At 36.9% G+C, this 15,759-nt stretch overlaps 1 protein-coding gene across 1 annotated transcript; it reads left to right on the top strand.

The window, feature by feature from the left end:
- The first annotated feature begins 13,019 nt into the window (after positions 1-13,019).
- LOC100872374 (aminomethyltransferase, mitochondrial) lies at positions 13,020-15,411 on the top strand. The gene is made up of 5 exons (XM_003694806.4): positions 13,020-13,443; positions 13,534-13,874; positions 13,973-14,292; positions 14,364-14,446; positions 14,530-15,411. Exons 1-5 carry the CDS (start codon positions 13,029-13,031, stop codon positions 14,865-14,867), a joined length of 1,497 nt encoding a protein of 498 aa, XP_003694854.4. The 5' UTR covers positions 13,020-13,028; the 3' UTR covers positions 14,868-15,411.
- The last annotated feature ends 348 nt before the right edge of the window (positions 15,412-15,759 follow it).

Raw genomic sequence — 15,759 nt, 5'->3', positions numbered from 1 at the left:
ATTTCTTCTATTTTTTTTTTTTTTTTTTTTTTTCTCGTCTCGGATGAAAATTTGACAATCGCATTTCGATATACCGATGAAAATGAAAATTACCACCGGATATTCACCACGATTTCGAAAACGAACGTTCCACCAAAGTTGAATGGAAATTTTGCGAAAGAAAATTCGCGTTTTTGGACGAAAAACAAAAAAAAAAAAAAAAGAAAGTCGAGAAGGGTGAACGTTCGAGGGAAAAAAAAACGAAAAACGTTTCTCGAGAGGAAAACGCAGGGCGCGGCTGACGTCGATTATCGATGGAAAAAAAAAAGAAAAAAAAAAAACAGACGAGTTAAGTTTTCAAGAGAAATTTTTCAAACAAATTTTTTTTTCACGTTCATTTATCGAGTACAACGCAAGCGCAAGATTATCGTTGATTTTTCCAGCGCCCGTTTTCGTCGCGATTTTCTATCGTCTCTGATCAAAAGAACATTTTATCGAGAAACCGCGAAGCAATTGGTGGTAAAACGACTGTCTAGCACGATGCGACGAAAATGTGCGTGCTCAAGGTTTAATGGTATCGATTGAGTTTGGTCGAAGTCCCCTTTTGGGCAAATTATATATCGACGCACTTCCGGTTCCGCAGGCCCGTTCCAATTCAGACCAAGGGATTTTTCAACGGGAGGAAGGAAGGAAGGAAGGAAGGAAAAGAGGGAAAAAAAGAAAGGAGGGAGGGAGGGAGAGAGAGATGGAGCCTGGTTTCGTTTCCTGATCGTCAATTCGAAATTCAATTCTAGTCAAAAAAGGGTACAAAGCCGGATGGACGAGTTGACTCGTTCGGCAAAATCGGTACTTATTTAATATCGCGAGTGTATTCGAGCGCGAGGGGGAGGGGAAAAAAAAAAGAGAAGGAAAAGAGAGAAAAAAAAAAGAAATGTCGTGAGAATCGAATGGAAATCGATCGTTACGAGGCTCGTGAAAAGAATTCGAGGAGGGGCAAAAAAGTTTTGAAGAGTGATTTATTCATATATACGGAAACAAAGCCTGTCGATCGAAATTGGCGGATATAAAAAGGAAAAAAGGAAAATTATCGGGAAAATAAAAAAGTCGAAATCGAATTTTGAACGGAGGAACGGGGCCAGCGGGGCCGGGTATTACAGGGAAAAAAAATATCCGCGTTGTTGACAAAAGCGAGTAGCCTCTTTTCGTTGTGTCAAAACATGTCGGCCAAAGTCCGATCGATCCTTGTATAAGCGAAAAAGAAAAAAAAAAAAACGACACTCTTTCAGAAAAAAAAAAAATCCTAAAAAATGGATGTACGGTGAGAATGAATCTTTCGAAAGCTTCGATGATAAATTGTTATTGTTCTTTCGTGTTTTTTTTTTTTTATTTTTCTATTTTGTGTAAAAAAAAAAATGCCTGCCCATTCGCCACGCTTTTCAGCGAGGGCACTCGGACGGATCATCGTCGTCGCGTTTGAGAATTGAAAAAGAGAGAAGAAAAAAAAAGAAAGAAAGAATTTTCGATCTTCGTCTCTTTCTTCTCTCGAAAGAGGACAAAGTTTCTCTCGTGTGAAAATTACTCGTGTGGGAGGGAGAAAAAAGAAAAAGGAAGAAGAGAGGGAAAAAACGCGACGCGACGATCCGTCCAACGGTCCGAGCATTTTGATAATCCGCGATTAATCCCATTACTATTATTATTATCGCCATTATTACTGCTATTACTATTATTATTATTATTATTATTATCATTATTATTACTATTATCGCTACTATTATTGCTATTATTAGTTATTAATGATTAATTGATTATTAACGAAAAGATTGCTAAAAACGGCAATTGGAGGCGTATTTTTTAGAGAGAAACGATCGAAAAAGATCGAGTCGCTCGATTCAAGTTTGCTCGAATCGTCCAAAAGCTATATATATATATATATATAACACATATTATCGAATTACGATTACGATATCTTTATAAAAGAAGAAAATTGAAAAGAAAGCGAATCGATAGGGATAAAAGGAGTAGTAGCCACGTTTCGAGATTCTCCTTTTTTTTTCTGTTTAGTTCTTCCCTATTATCTTTTTTTTTTTTTATACAAATATATATATATATATAATTATATTTACTTGTATGTATACACGGACACACGCACATATAGATTTATATTACATATATATATATATATATATATATGTAAAGAGAGAGAGAGAGAGAGAGAAAGAGTTATACTCGTTAAATATTATATATATATATATATATATATATATATATATATTATTTGTATACTTATTATTTATACCTGAGCGAAGCCGAATACGGAAACGTACGTAAAGTTGTACGTAGAAGGAGCGCGTTTCAAATAATCGCAAACTTCTCAGTCTCTTTCTTTCTTTTTTTTTTTTCTTCTCCCCTTTTTTCTTTTGCTACACCTTTCCAGAAAAATGTTATATTACGTTTCGCGCGATTCTTCGTTTCGATCTCTTTCCTTTATTCTTTTTTTTTTTTTTTTTTCTTCTGACTGATAACAGTAATCGCGTTAAATTTTATTATCTATAATTATCTATAATAGTGTTCGAAAAAAAAAAAAAAAAGAATCCTCGCTTTTTCCTGTTTCTCTTTCCTTCTTTCCTTTTTTTTTTTTTTTTTTTTTTTTTTACCCCTTTTCTCCTCTCTTTTCACACACACCCTATCCTCCCTCCCTTTCCTTTTATGAAGGATAATCGCGCGCGGTCGGTCAATCGATCGAGGAGTCGGACAAAGAAAAAAAAAGAAAAAAAAAAAAAAAAAACATTATTCGCGTTACACGTTCCTTTTTGTATCTTCTTTATGTATATCCATTTTATACATACATTGTCCTCGTTCGAGTTCGAAGAGTGGCGGGAGAAATCGGGAGAACTCTACGATTTCGAAACTGGCCGACGACTCGCGATTTTCGCATTATCCCATTCCAAATTGGTTGGAATACCAAATTGAATGGAATAGTTTGGAAATCGGGCGGCGGTTTTGTCTCGAAAATGGGGAAGAGTTTTCCATCACGAATCGATCGAGTGTCCTGTCTCGCAGTGTCCTCCAGGTCGCGAAAAAAAAAGAAAAAAAAGAAACTTTTTCTCGGCTCGAATCGAAAACGTTTTTTTTCCAGTTCATCCGCACGAACGAGAACACTGGCATTCGATCGTTTCATACCGTATACTGTATACGAATACGGTACACGCGGTAAACTATCCTCCCGTCTACTTTTCAATTGCGCTTCGCGACGTTTTTATTCACTGATCAGTCATCCTACTTTTGAAACAAAGCCTAGAGAGAGAGAGAGAGAGAGAGAGAGATAGAAATTCGTTGCATCTGATCTCGATTCGAGTTCCTATTTTGAGATTGAAAAAAGAAAGAAAAAAGTAGGAGGAAGTTTCGTTCGATGTGAATTGAGGCAAAAAAGAAAAAAAAAAAAGGAAGAAAAAAAAAAAGAAAAGAAAAGAAAAGAAACATCGGTGAATACAAACACCGCGTCGAGTATATGTTTGCTAGTCAGAATTGGTTAAAAAAACGAGGGATGGAGCAACGAGTTAGGGAGTTTACGATTAGTTACTGCCCATTTTTTTCTTTTTTTTTTTCGATCCATCGTTTTATCGTGTACAATTTAGCGATGACACGCACGGCTTCGTGATGATTCTCGAAAGCGTCCTTTTTAATTAAAATAAGAACAGGATTTAAACGTACGGGCTGAAACACGTACGCTCACGTAAAACGTATACAAAACTACGGTTCTTTAGTTACTATTCTCGCGTTGAAATGAAATGGCGCGCCGGGTCGCCTGGCTTTGTTAAAAGAAAAGAAAAGAAAAAAAAAATAATTGTTACAAATTTTATTATTTACGTTCGTACACGTATTACGCTCGTCGTCAAGTTTTTAATTTTATGTTACATAAGGTAGTAGACTTTTTTCGTCCCTTTTGTATCCAGTTCAACGAATCCTTCTTTGTCCCTTTTTCTTTTTTTTTTTTTTTTTTTTTTTTTTATCAATATCTCGAAGGTACATAGACACTTTTTTTTTTTTCCTAGCGTTGTTCTGACTATTGTAACCGGTGTTACTGCTACTATTCACTATTATTTACTTTACGCAAACCACTATTATTAAACTATTACACAACTATTACCGCAATCGTAAGGAGACACGTTAGTTTATCATTTTTATTACCTTTAATTTTACCTTAAACTATCAGTTACTACTATTATTACTACTACTACTACTACTACTACTATTATTATTATTATTATTACCATTATTATTATTATTATTATTATTATTATTATTATTATTATTATTATTAGTCTAGTTATATATTATTATAGTTATTATAACCGTCACTATCATCATCACAATATTCGCAATGCACGTCGTGAATCAACCGTTAAGTTAAAAAAAAAAGAAAAAAAAAAAAAAAAAAAAAAAAACTTGTCCACTTGTTTTCGTTGCAACGTTTGACCATCGTTGGTTGGATCTTTTTTTTTTTTTTCCTTTTTCTTTTTCCCTTTTATTTTCGTTCTTATGGTTTAACCCCTTCTTTTTTTTTTTTTTTTTTTTCTCCTTCATCATCTCATAGTGTGGTTCCTTAACAACTGTCGACGGTTCGCTATCGACGGTTCCGATCGAGAATAGAATTCGCCCCCCGTTTTTTAGAAGGGGAACGAATCGCGAGATTTAACAATAATGATAAAAAAAAAAAAAAAAAAAAAGAAATAAATCTCTGAAATACGCTGACGATTGTCAAAATACATGAATGTTTAGGACATGTGCATTTATTAAATATTATTATCGTTACCTATTGTTCCGTGGACGGAAACAGTTGGAGGTGCAGACTCCACGGATAGGATAATAATAATGAGGGGGATGTCGTGATTGAAAAAAGAATGTACATCCCCCCGCCTTTCCGTGGACATACAATTTTTCCACCATGTTTTCTCTCGCGCTTCCAACTCACTTTCCGCTCCAGCGTTAATCTTAATCGCTATTTAGTTCTCTTTTTCCTTTCATTAGTTATTATTGCTATTAATATTACTATTATTATTATTATTATTATTATTATTATCATCACCACAATTATTATCAGTTATCGCCATCGATTCTTAATCTCTAAATGCGAGCCTACTTTTTTACTGTAGATCGGCGAGCGAGGTAACTGTTTCGATCGCTTCTCGTCTCGTTTTCTCAAAAAAAAAAAAAAAAAAAAAAAGAAAGAAAGAAAGAGAAGGAAAAGCGCTGTTGTTATTATTGTTGTTGTTGTTGTTGTTGTTGTTGTTGTTGTTGTTCACGACGAACAAAAAAGGGTTTCGACGATGTGTCGAAAAATAAAAAAAAAACAAACGACATCCGTATGCATCTTGAAACATTGAGCATCGCGCAAGGAACAACAACGACAACACAAGCAACGGTTGGGAACAATGGTTGGAAACAATAGTTTGTTGCAACGACAGCGCTACGACTTACACTACTTATGCGATCGAGACGAGAAGGCGTGAACGTGCGATTGAAAAAAAAAAAAAAAAAGAATGTATATTATTCCGAGGAAAGGTGCAACATCTGGAGTGCGATAACGAGCTAAAAAAAAAAGAAAAAAAAAAAAAAGAAAAAAAAAGAAAAAAAAAGAAAAAAAAAAAAGAAAAGAAATAGGAAAAAAAAAAAGAAAACCGTAAAATTTATTATTTTGCGATGACGTCGTCGAGTTGACGACGCGTCGTGACATTCGATTACACCACGTTCGAAGAAAGCCGTAATGTACAAGAATCCTCGAAGCGCCGCGTACGTAGTCGAAACAGCGTTCACACACAATTTCGAATTTTGGAGATGGTCGACGCGCAAAAAAAAAAGAAAAAAAAGAAATTTCGAATAATGAAAAGATTCTCTAATAATCTAGAAAATATGATAATGATAAATCCTGAGAGAAACAAGCGAAGAGAGATATTATAAATAAACGAATGGATAGAAAAGGAAGGGAAAAGGAAGCGAGAGCGAGAGAGAGAGAGCGAAAGCGAGAGAGAGCGAGAGCGAGAGAGAGAGAGAGAGAGCGAGAGCGAGAGAGAGAGAGAGAGAGGAAAAAGAGCAAAGGAAAATCATAGGGAGAAAAAGGATAATGATAAAAGTAAACGAATAAATAAATAAATAGATAATGTAACCAGGAAAAAAAAAATCCATAACGTCGAAATGATAATGTAATTCAACAGTCTCTTTCGGTTACGAGCAAGTTCCGCATTGTGTAGGATTTCTTCATAAATGGTTCTATGTATGATGATACATGTGATGCAGTATCTAGGAGAAAGAGCAGGGGAAAAAAAGAAAAAAAAGAAAAAAAAAAAAAAAAAAAGAAAAAAAATACCTTTTCGATGATTGCGAGAAACGAAGTTGAAATGGACAAATATTACCATCAATTTTTTCGAAAAATCGCGAGAGCCTTTTTGCGTAAAAAAAAAAAAAGAAGAAAAAAGAAAAAAAAAACAACAAGAGAGTTAGAGGGATAGAGAGATTGAAAGAAATCTCAAATCACGCAAAAAATACAAATTTTTAGGATCGTGTGACAATTGTTCTTTTTCCTTTTTTTTTTTTTTTTTTTTTTTACGATCGTTAGATAATACGTATAATTCGTCAACGGGTGCTTCCGTGCGACGGAACCAACTTCCGGCCACAAACGCGGAAGAACAAACTTCGAAATTCGAACTACTACTCGCTACCGTTACTATTACTACTACTACTACTACTACTACTACTACTAGTACTGCTACTATTACTACTACTACTACCACTATTACCACTGTTACTCTTTTTCCCGCGCCATCCACGCCACCGTTTACACCGTGGATGGGCAGTGTTCGATGAGAGATTCGAGCTACTCTGGTATCGGAAAATCGAACAATTGGTGGAACAAAACCGTATGGATCCGATTGGTCCATTGCGGGGAGACGATCCTCCACCTCGGATTCGAGGAGGGGAGCCCTTTATTCCACGCGCAATCGCGAAATTGCAAAATCCTCCCCGATTCGTCGGAAGATCGTCTCCGAAACTTGGGTATAAAAAGAAAGAAAAGAAATTTGTTTCGAGTGTGTATCGAGTTCGTACGACACGACGGAATGTCTGTCTCGGTCCTAGTCCCTTTTTTTTTTTTTTCTCGAGATAAAAAAAACTGTCACTGGATAAGAAAAAAGGAAGAGAGAGATTCGAAAGAAAAACGTTGTCGACTGTCCCTCGAAAGTCGAAGTGAAAAGAAGAAGAAAAAAAAAGGAAAAGAGAGAAAAAACGCTTAAATTTAATTTTTGATACAATTTCGAGGGACGGAAAGAGAGAGAGAGAGAGAGAGAAAAAGGGGGGCTATCTGAAACAGGCAGATTCCGTTTCTTAATTAGACATATCAAAAAAAGAAACTGTGTAAGTTGACTTCGCGATTGCGAAACGAAACGGCCACAAAAGGTGTATAGTTCGTACGTGCATAGATGTATATTATTTTCAACGCGAAATTTAGAAAATAAGAAGAGAGAGCGTAAAAAGAACAACTCTCGAAGAAAAGCTTCCAGGCGCAGTGTTTCAGATACTTGCAAGTAGACTTACCTACCATTGAACACTGCACAGATTAATGTTTCTTGCGAAAAATATAGTGTAATAGCGAATGCAGCAAAAGAGAGAAAGAGAGAAACGAAAAAAAAAAAGAAAAAAAAATGAAAAGAAAAGCAAACGAACAAAACAAAATGTTATGCGTATAAAAAGCGTCTTTCGGGCTTCCTTGTTGAAATGCATACGCCAGTTCGTCCCGAAACGTTTCCATCGGACGAGGGGGATCGGTGTCGCCGCGTTTTTCTTATCTCGACTCAAACGATTTCGTTCGATTTATTCGGAAAAAAAAAAAAAAAAAGAAGAAAAAAAATTCATCGCACCCCGACTGTACTCTCGACTATACTCGCGAATAATCGAAATTCCAATTTCCAGTACGGGCGTACAAAAAAAGAAAAAAAAGGAAAATTCTTCTCCACGCCGGAGAAAGAGCCGAAAATTAACCGATAAAGAATGAAAAGAAAAAAAAACTCGTGGATGGATAACGAGAGAATTATTCAATTATCCGATTATTCTTGTTCCGGGGGATTGTTTCGTTCACGGGCGAAACTGCTGGTGTATCGCGTTCCGCTGAATCAGAAAATTAAAAATAGCCGTTCGATGTCGATGTCGAGAACACACACTTTACTTACTTACTTGGGAAGAGCAGAAAACTTGACTTGCCGCACGAGTCGAACGACTGTAAATATTAACTTATTGTAACACGACGTAGAGGTAGAGAAAAATTAAGCGCGTTATATATTTCACGAAATGAAATTTTGTTCTGGTTGCGAGCGCCGTTGGAAGCTCGTCGATTCCGGAAGCACGCGATTGGCCAGCCTAAAATTTCACGTCTTTTCACGAAATCGTAGGCGAAAAAAAAAAGGCTGATGTATCGCGAGAGCGATTATCGCTGAAATTTGAATGGATGATGAAAGGATATAATAATAATAATGGTTTGAGTGTCGAGTTGAAACGAGAACACAAAAAAAGAAAAAAAAAAAAGAAAAAAAACGAGAGCGTGAAGAGAGAGAAAAAAAAAGAAAAAAGAAAAATATCTGAAGCTGCTGTAGTGTGAGAGATGAGAGAGAATATTCGATGCAATACGAATGCATTCGGAACGAGCGAATCGTGTGAGGAGAGAATGAGCAAGAGAGAGCGTGGGAGGGAGAGAGAGAGAGGGAGAGAATGCAAGGGTACGAATGAGAGAGTGAAAACTAAAACAAAATTTTACTACCAAGTGGACTAGAATCGCAACCGATGGGCATTATTAAGCGAAAATGAAATTTTCGGAGCGTTTTTTCGACGAAGAAAAGCGTCCAAAATTGTACCTATTTTCATTTTATAAATTATATATATATATATGTATATGTATATGTATATGTATATGTATAGATATACGACGACCTAAACGATCATTATTGTGAGATGTGTAATGAAAAAGAGAGAGAGAGAGAGAGAGAAAGAGAGAGAGCGATAGAGATCGACGAAACAAGAGAGAGAGAGAAAGAGAGAGAGAAAAGAGGAAAGAAGTTGAAGAGAATGATGATGAAAAAAAAGAAGAAGAAGAAGAAGAAGAAGAAAGAAAGAAAGAAAGAAAAAGAAAAAAATTATTGTATCTATATTCGGAGGTGATCGATGATGTATTCGAGTCGTGATTATTATTATTATTATTATATATTATGATTATTGTGTATAGTTAAGGCGAAAATGGAATTTTAGACGAAAAATTATCGAACTCGAAGTATATAGGGAGCGCGAATAGTGAGAGAAAGCGAGAGAAAGAGAGAGAAAGAGAGAGAATGCGAGAGTTGAGAGTTGAAAAAATTTTTTTTTTTTTTTTTTTTTTTCGACGGTGATTGCACACTGTAACAATGTCGGCAGAGCAAAAAAGTCCCCCTCCCCTCGAGCGAAAACGAGCAAAAATAAGAGCAAGAGAGAGAGAGAGAGAGAGAGAGAAAGAAAAGGAGAAAGAGAAAGAGAGAGAGGAAAAATCAAGTCTCGGCCAAACGGAAAGGAACGGAAAGAAAGAGGAAAGAAGGTAGAGGTAGAGAGCACATGCGTAAAAAAAAAAAAAAAACAAAAAACCATGAAAAGAAAAAAATAACTCATCAGAAAACGATACATTTCGACATATGCAAAACGCATTACAGAAGAACAATAGCGGGCAATAGTTTGGGTTCGCAGGAATGATTTTTTTTTTTTTTTTTTTTTTTCCTTTTTTTTTTTTTTTCTTTTCCACTTCCGGTTCAAAACACAGCAAACATTCTTTGGTGAAAAAAAAAAAAAGAAAAAGAAAGAAAGAAAAACGAAAACGAAAAAAACGAACGACTCAATCCTCGTTTAATTTTCCACAACACAACCACTGCAAAAAAGAAAAATAGGAAAAAATCGATGGAGAAAAATAGCCGATGATATAAAAAAAATATTATATATCTATATATAAAGATATACATATATGTATGTATGTACGCACGCATACGTACGACACCAGTGCAACAAAGAAACAAAGAAAGAAAGAAAGAAAAAGTGATAAAAATAATAATATATGAAGAAACAAAAGTAACAAAAGAAAAATGAAAAAAAAAACGCGAACGCGTACGCGATGTGCTTCCTCGTTCGTGACAATGTCGCCCGAAAGAAAAAAAAGAAAAATCTGAAAAACTTCCGACGAAATCCTTAACGTTCGTTTCTCAAGAACCCCCTCCTTGAACCCTCCCCCCCCCTCCCCTCGGTTTTCATTTCCACCTTTATTATTTTTTATTTCTTCTCCTCGAGACGGAAACGAAACTATACACCATACACGCATACGAACCGATTCGAGAAACGCGAGAAGGGCGCATTGTCGCGTTCCAGGATGAGCAGAGAGGAGGAGAGGCGACAGAGGCAAAAATGAAAAAAAAAAAAAATTAATAAAAAGAAAAAAAAGAAGTAAATAAATAGCTCAGGCAGAGAGATAGAAGGGATTCGATAAAACATACGTAGGACGAACGCGACACGAGAATCGCGGAAACGAGGCAGTATACATCTTCCCCGATCGCACCCATCCCGATCGAACTCCGGTTTCCTCGATCGCCTCGCGATCGTAGGCGACTGTTATCGACTTTCGATGCTCTCAGCACCGCGAAAATGTCCCTCGGTCGACGAATTTCACGCGTTATTATATTATCACGTATTTCGCACGTATTATTCGCACGTGTTTATACAACGAGAATCTCGTATCGAGAAAAAAAAAAAAAAGATTCTTCGTCTTTCGGCTTCTCACTTTTTTTTTTATTTTTTTATTTTTTTTTTTTTTTCCTAACAAAATTACAATTCGAGAATAATTGTGGGATAATTGTGGGGAAAAAAAAGAGCAAAGAGAAAAAAAGAAAAATAAATAAAGGAAGGAAACGAGCGGATCCGTTGACCGGTGGGGCCGAATTTTATAATAATAAATAGAGCCTTCTGTTTTCACCGCAGCATATCCATTTTCCTCGTGATAGCGTTTCCTAATTGATTAATTCGCGACACCTTACACGCAAATCCTCCCCCCCCCTCCCTCCCACCCTCCCTTCCCAAATCCTCCTCAGCACGTCTCCATACCCATCCACCAACCCAACCTGTATCTTCCACCAACTGCACACCCCCTCACGTTTCCAACCCACAGCCACCACCTTAGTCCCTCCACTAGCAAACCGATTAACCAATGTGAGTGAATGTGTCAACACGTGCTACAAGGGAAATAAAGCGGATTTCAAAGAGGATACATAAAAGGCGGAAAGAAAAAGAAAAAAAGAAAAGAAATGGCAAAAGTTGAAGAGAAGAAGGGGGAGAGAGAGAGAGAGAGAGAGAGAGAGAGAGAGAGTGAGAAAAAAAAAGAAAAATCCAATAGGGAAAGCGTCGAGCAAACACACTACGACCCGGAGGAAGAAAAAAATCGATCGATCGGAAAAACGTAACACACACACACATTCGTCGGACTGTGTAGGGACATTTTGCATCAATTGTGTAAACACGAGAGACAGAGGGAGAAAGTGTGCGTGTGTGTGAGAGAAAGAAAACATTTAAAAAAAAAAAAAAACGTCGAGAGAGAATGCGCGTGTGGAAGAGCGAGAGCGAGAGGTAAGAAGAGACTAAAAGGGAAAAAGAAAAAAAAAAAAAGCGCGAGCGAGAAGAATAAGACGACGGAAGCTAAAAAAGGATAAAAAAGGGAAAAAAAAAAAAGAAAAAAAAAACAAAATGTACGAACGAACAATTGATACTGTCTTCGTTTTTTAAGGTCGTTTCTCCGTTCGACACGCTACTATATGACTATTGACATTTGTCATTGGATTATTACCGACGACGATGAATTGTCATTATTATTACGAAACTATTGCTATTATTATTATTATTATTGTGACGAATGATTTATTATTATTATTATTATTATTAATTTTATTATTATTAACATTTATTATTGACATTATTATTATCACGATTTATTATTGCGATGATGATTATTGCGATTATTACTATTGTCATTATTAAAATTATTATTATTATTATTATTATTAAAATTATTATTATTATTATTATTATTAATGATTATTACGATGATGATGATTATTATTATTATTACGTGGTACAATAAAAATTTAATAAGCATCCGATGCGCACGAGTCTCGTGACTATTGGTATCACATTCCCCCCCTCCTACAAGAATACACGCCAAGTTGCCAAGATATACGCTTGCTTATGCATGTTTCTACGACACGATTCTATCTTTTTTCCCTCTCTTTTCTTTTTTTTTTTTTTTTTTTTTTTTCCACTTGTCTTATCTCTTCCGACTTTAACAGCATGCTGACCTCTCTTACGCGAGAAAATAACCATATCTGTAATATTCCCGGCTCCGTATCTATCGTACAAGAAAATAATTTATCTCGAAGGTCCCTTTCTATCGTCATCGCGTACCGCGCGTTTCATCACATGTGTCTATCCGCACAACATTCAAATATATATATATATATATTTTCGTATATTCGCGTATCGAATCTGCGTATAGTAAGAACGCGTGCACGGTAAACAATTTCAATTACGAGAAATATCGTAAAATCGTAATTAAACAACGTGCTTGAGTTTCTTCTTTCTCGCTGTGCAAACAGCGCGGCACGTGACGGCGAGCGTCGTGACGCGTGACGATAATAAACGAATGAAAATTTAAATTTAAAGAAGAGAGGAGAAGGAAAAAATCGATTGCCGATCACAAAAAAAAAAGAAAGAAAAAAAAAACACCTCCTCGAATATAATCGGGGAATATAATATAATATACCTCGATCGTATCTCGCGTTTTACCTCTTCTTCGAAAAAAAAAAAAAAAACACAAGCAACCCACTGTTTCTTTATCTTACAGCAACAATAATATCGTATTATTGTACACACCGTGTATACTCGGGAAAAAAAAATACTCGAAAAAAATAACAAAATCGCGTGAAAGGCATCGGCCGATTTTTTTTTTTTTTATGCTAAATCCGAGTCTGTCTGAAATATGCCTCGGTGTCACCGAGGTCATCGGTGGAGAGCACACACGGCCGGTGCTATTACGCCGGCTGCCGGCCTTTAGCCAGTCAACGACGAATCGGTACGGAGAAAAGACGATGCTTCGCTTTGCCGTGCGGAGATCGGCGGAAACGTTGTTGGACAAATGTGTGGACAAAACGGTGCAACGGCGCGAGTTGTCCGGCCCTATACCCACGATGATTTTCAACACGAGGCGTGCGGGACACGAGCCGCGTTTAAGATGTTTGATCGATTCCGAAACGCGGTCAAACGATACTGAAGGCCGCCGCCGTCGTCGCGCGTTGTCAACGGCGTCGACAACAACGGCGCCGACGCCAAGGAAAACGTGCCTCTACGACCTTCACGTGGAAAATCGAGGTGAGCGTCTCGAGATGGAAATTTTCCCACCTTCTTCATTCCCATTCGAGATCGATCGCGGATTAATCCGATGATGCGTCATCCATCCAGGTAAAATAATCAACTTTTCCGGCTGGTTGTTACCTGTCCAGTATCAAGAGGCGATAGCCACATCGCATCTGCACACGAGAACGTTCGCATCCTTGTTCGATGTCGGTCATATGTTGCAAACAAGGGTGTGTGGGAAGGACGCCACCCAATTTTTGGAATCTCTCACCACAGGCGATTTGAAGAATTTGGGCAACGGGTGTGCCGTTCTCACCGTGTTCACAGACGAGAACGGTGGTATTCTAGACGACTTGATCGTTACGAAAGACGACGAGGATAAATATTTTCTCGTGTCGAACGCCGGGCGAAGGAAGGAGGATTCCCGATTGCTTCTTCAACAACAGGTGGATAAAGCGACATTTAATCCTCTTACGGAAAGGAAAAAAAATCTTATCGTTCAATCTTAATTCTCACTCTTCTTCATTGTTCTTCTGATTCGCAGGAAATATTTCTCACCCAAGGAAGATCGGTGCACTTGGAGTTTTTAGACCCGTTAAAGCAGAGCCTTGTAGCGTTGCAGGGGCCCACCGCCGCTTCGGTTCTTCAATCGATCGTTGACGTCGATTTGAAGAATCTAAGATTCATGAACAGCGTGGAGACCGAGGTGTTGGGAAGTCGAATAAGAATAACACGTTGCGGGTACACGGGGGAAGACGGATTCGAGATCTCGATACCGGTTCAAATAGCGCACACCTTGGTGAAAACGATTTTAAACACACCTGACACGAAACTGGCCGGTCTGGGAGCCAGAGATAGTTTGAGGTGAGTTGATAGTTCCGCTGTTTTCCTCGCGTTATAATATAATAATATTTCCGTCTCGATTCAATCGATAGGCTGGAAGCTGGTCTTTGCCTCTACGGGCAAGACATCAACGAGAAAACGACACCGATCGAAGCTGGACTTACTTGGTTGATAGGTCAGTGAGAATAATATTTGTAATTCGATTATCATTCGATCGAACTTTGTCAAGATAATCTCGTTTTTCATTCTTCGCTACAGCTAAACGAAGAAAAGCGGAAGCAAATTTTCCAGGTGCGCCGAGGATACTTCTACAGATCGAGTCAGGAACTAAGAAGAAACGAGTAGGAATAACGGTTGTGAACGGGCCACCGGTTAGAGCGGGAGCGTGTATATTAACGCCGGAAGGAGAACGCGTTGGCAACATCACTTCCGGTGGTCCGAGTCCAACTCTTGGAAGTTACATCGCTATGGGATACGTACCGCCAGAACTGGCCGAATACGGCAAAGGAGTTTTGGTCGAGGTTCGTGGAAAAACTTATAAAGCGAAAGTCACAAAAATGCCCTTTGTCAAGACGAATTATTACACTGGAAAGTGACCGATACGATACGATCCTCTGAATTTCATGTATAAAATTCAATCGAACGTGGATGCGATTCTTCTCTTAAATTCTTTTTTCGATCCCATTCCAAATAGTTTATCGATGAACTTTTCTTATTCGGAATGAAAGAGAAAAAGATTTAAGGAAATATATTCGTAAAAATTCTGTAATGAAATTGTAATTTAAAAAAAAAAAAAAGAACATTACAGAATAACGAATACGATTATTCGCGTAAATGAAATTATAATTATCGAAATAAAAGAAAATTCAAGCTTATTACATAAGACGAGGAGAAATGCTTATTCTCGTATTACAGAGCTCTCTGTGAATACGAGTACGAATTAAATTCCACGTCGATAAAGAAGCAAGTTTACTGACGAGAAGAAAAACCTGTACATACTGCGTATGATATAGAAGAGTTCTACTAATAAAATTTATCTTTCATGATAAAATAAAATTTAAAATAAATAGTTAAATACTAAATATAGAGTATTGTAATTTATACTAGAAATGTCAACAGATAATAAATATTTCTAATATATTTATTTATTTATTTATTTGTACAAATAACATTTGGATATTAAAACAATAACATTGCAGCCAATTAGCTCGTATTATTTGTTATATAATTTATAATTGAATTACAGAATCTATCAGTAATACGATTATAAATTAGATATACAAATAATGATGATTGCCCAAGCCTCCCCGCGTGGAGGGAAGCTGCGAAAAGAGGCTCACCCTAACCACGATCCCATCCACCCTCCTTTAATGTACTTTAAAAATTTATTTAACATTAATAACAATTCCTTCTTTTGATGCATGCTTGCAAAACGTTCAATTTGACCGTTGTGCAAAACGAACAGCAAAAGAATTCTTAAGGAAAACC

The sequence above is a fragment of the Apis florea genome, unplaced genomic scaffold, assembly GCF_048593485.1.
Source record: "Apis florea isolate Af1SG1 unplaced genomic scaffold, ASM4859348v1 contig_3081_pilon, whole genome shotgun sequence".
Taxonomy (NCBI): domain Eukaryota; kingdom Metazoa; phylum Arthropoda; class Insecta; order Hymenoptera; family Apidae; genus Apis; species Apis florea.
The sequence above is the reverse complement of the archived record's forward strand: the minus strand, read 5'-3'. Positions and strand labels throughout refer to the sequence as shown.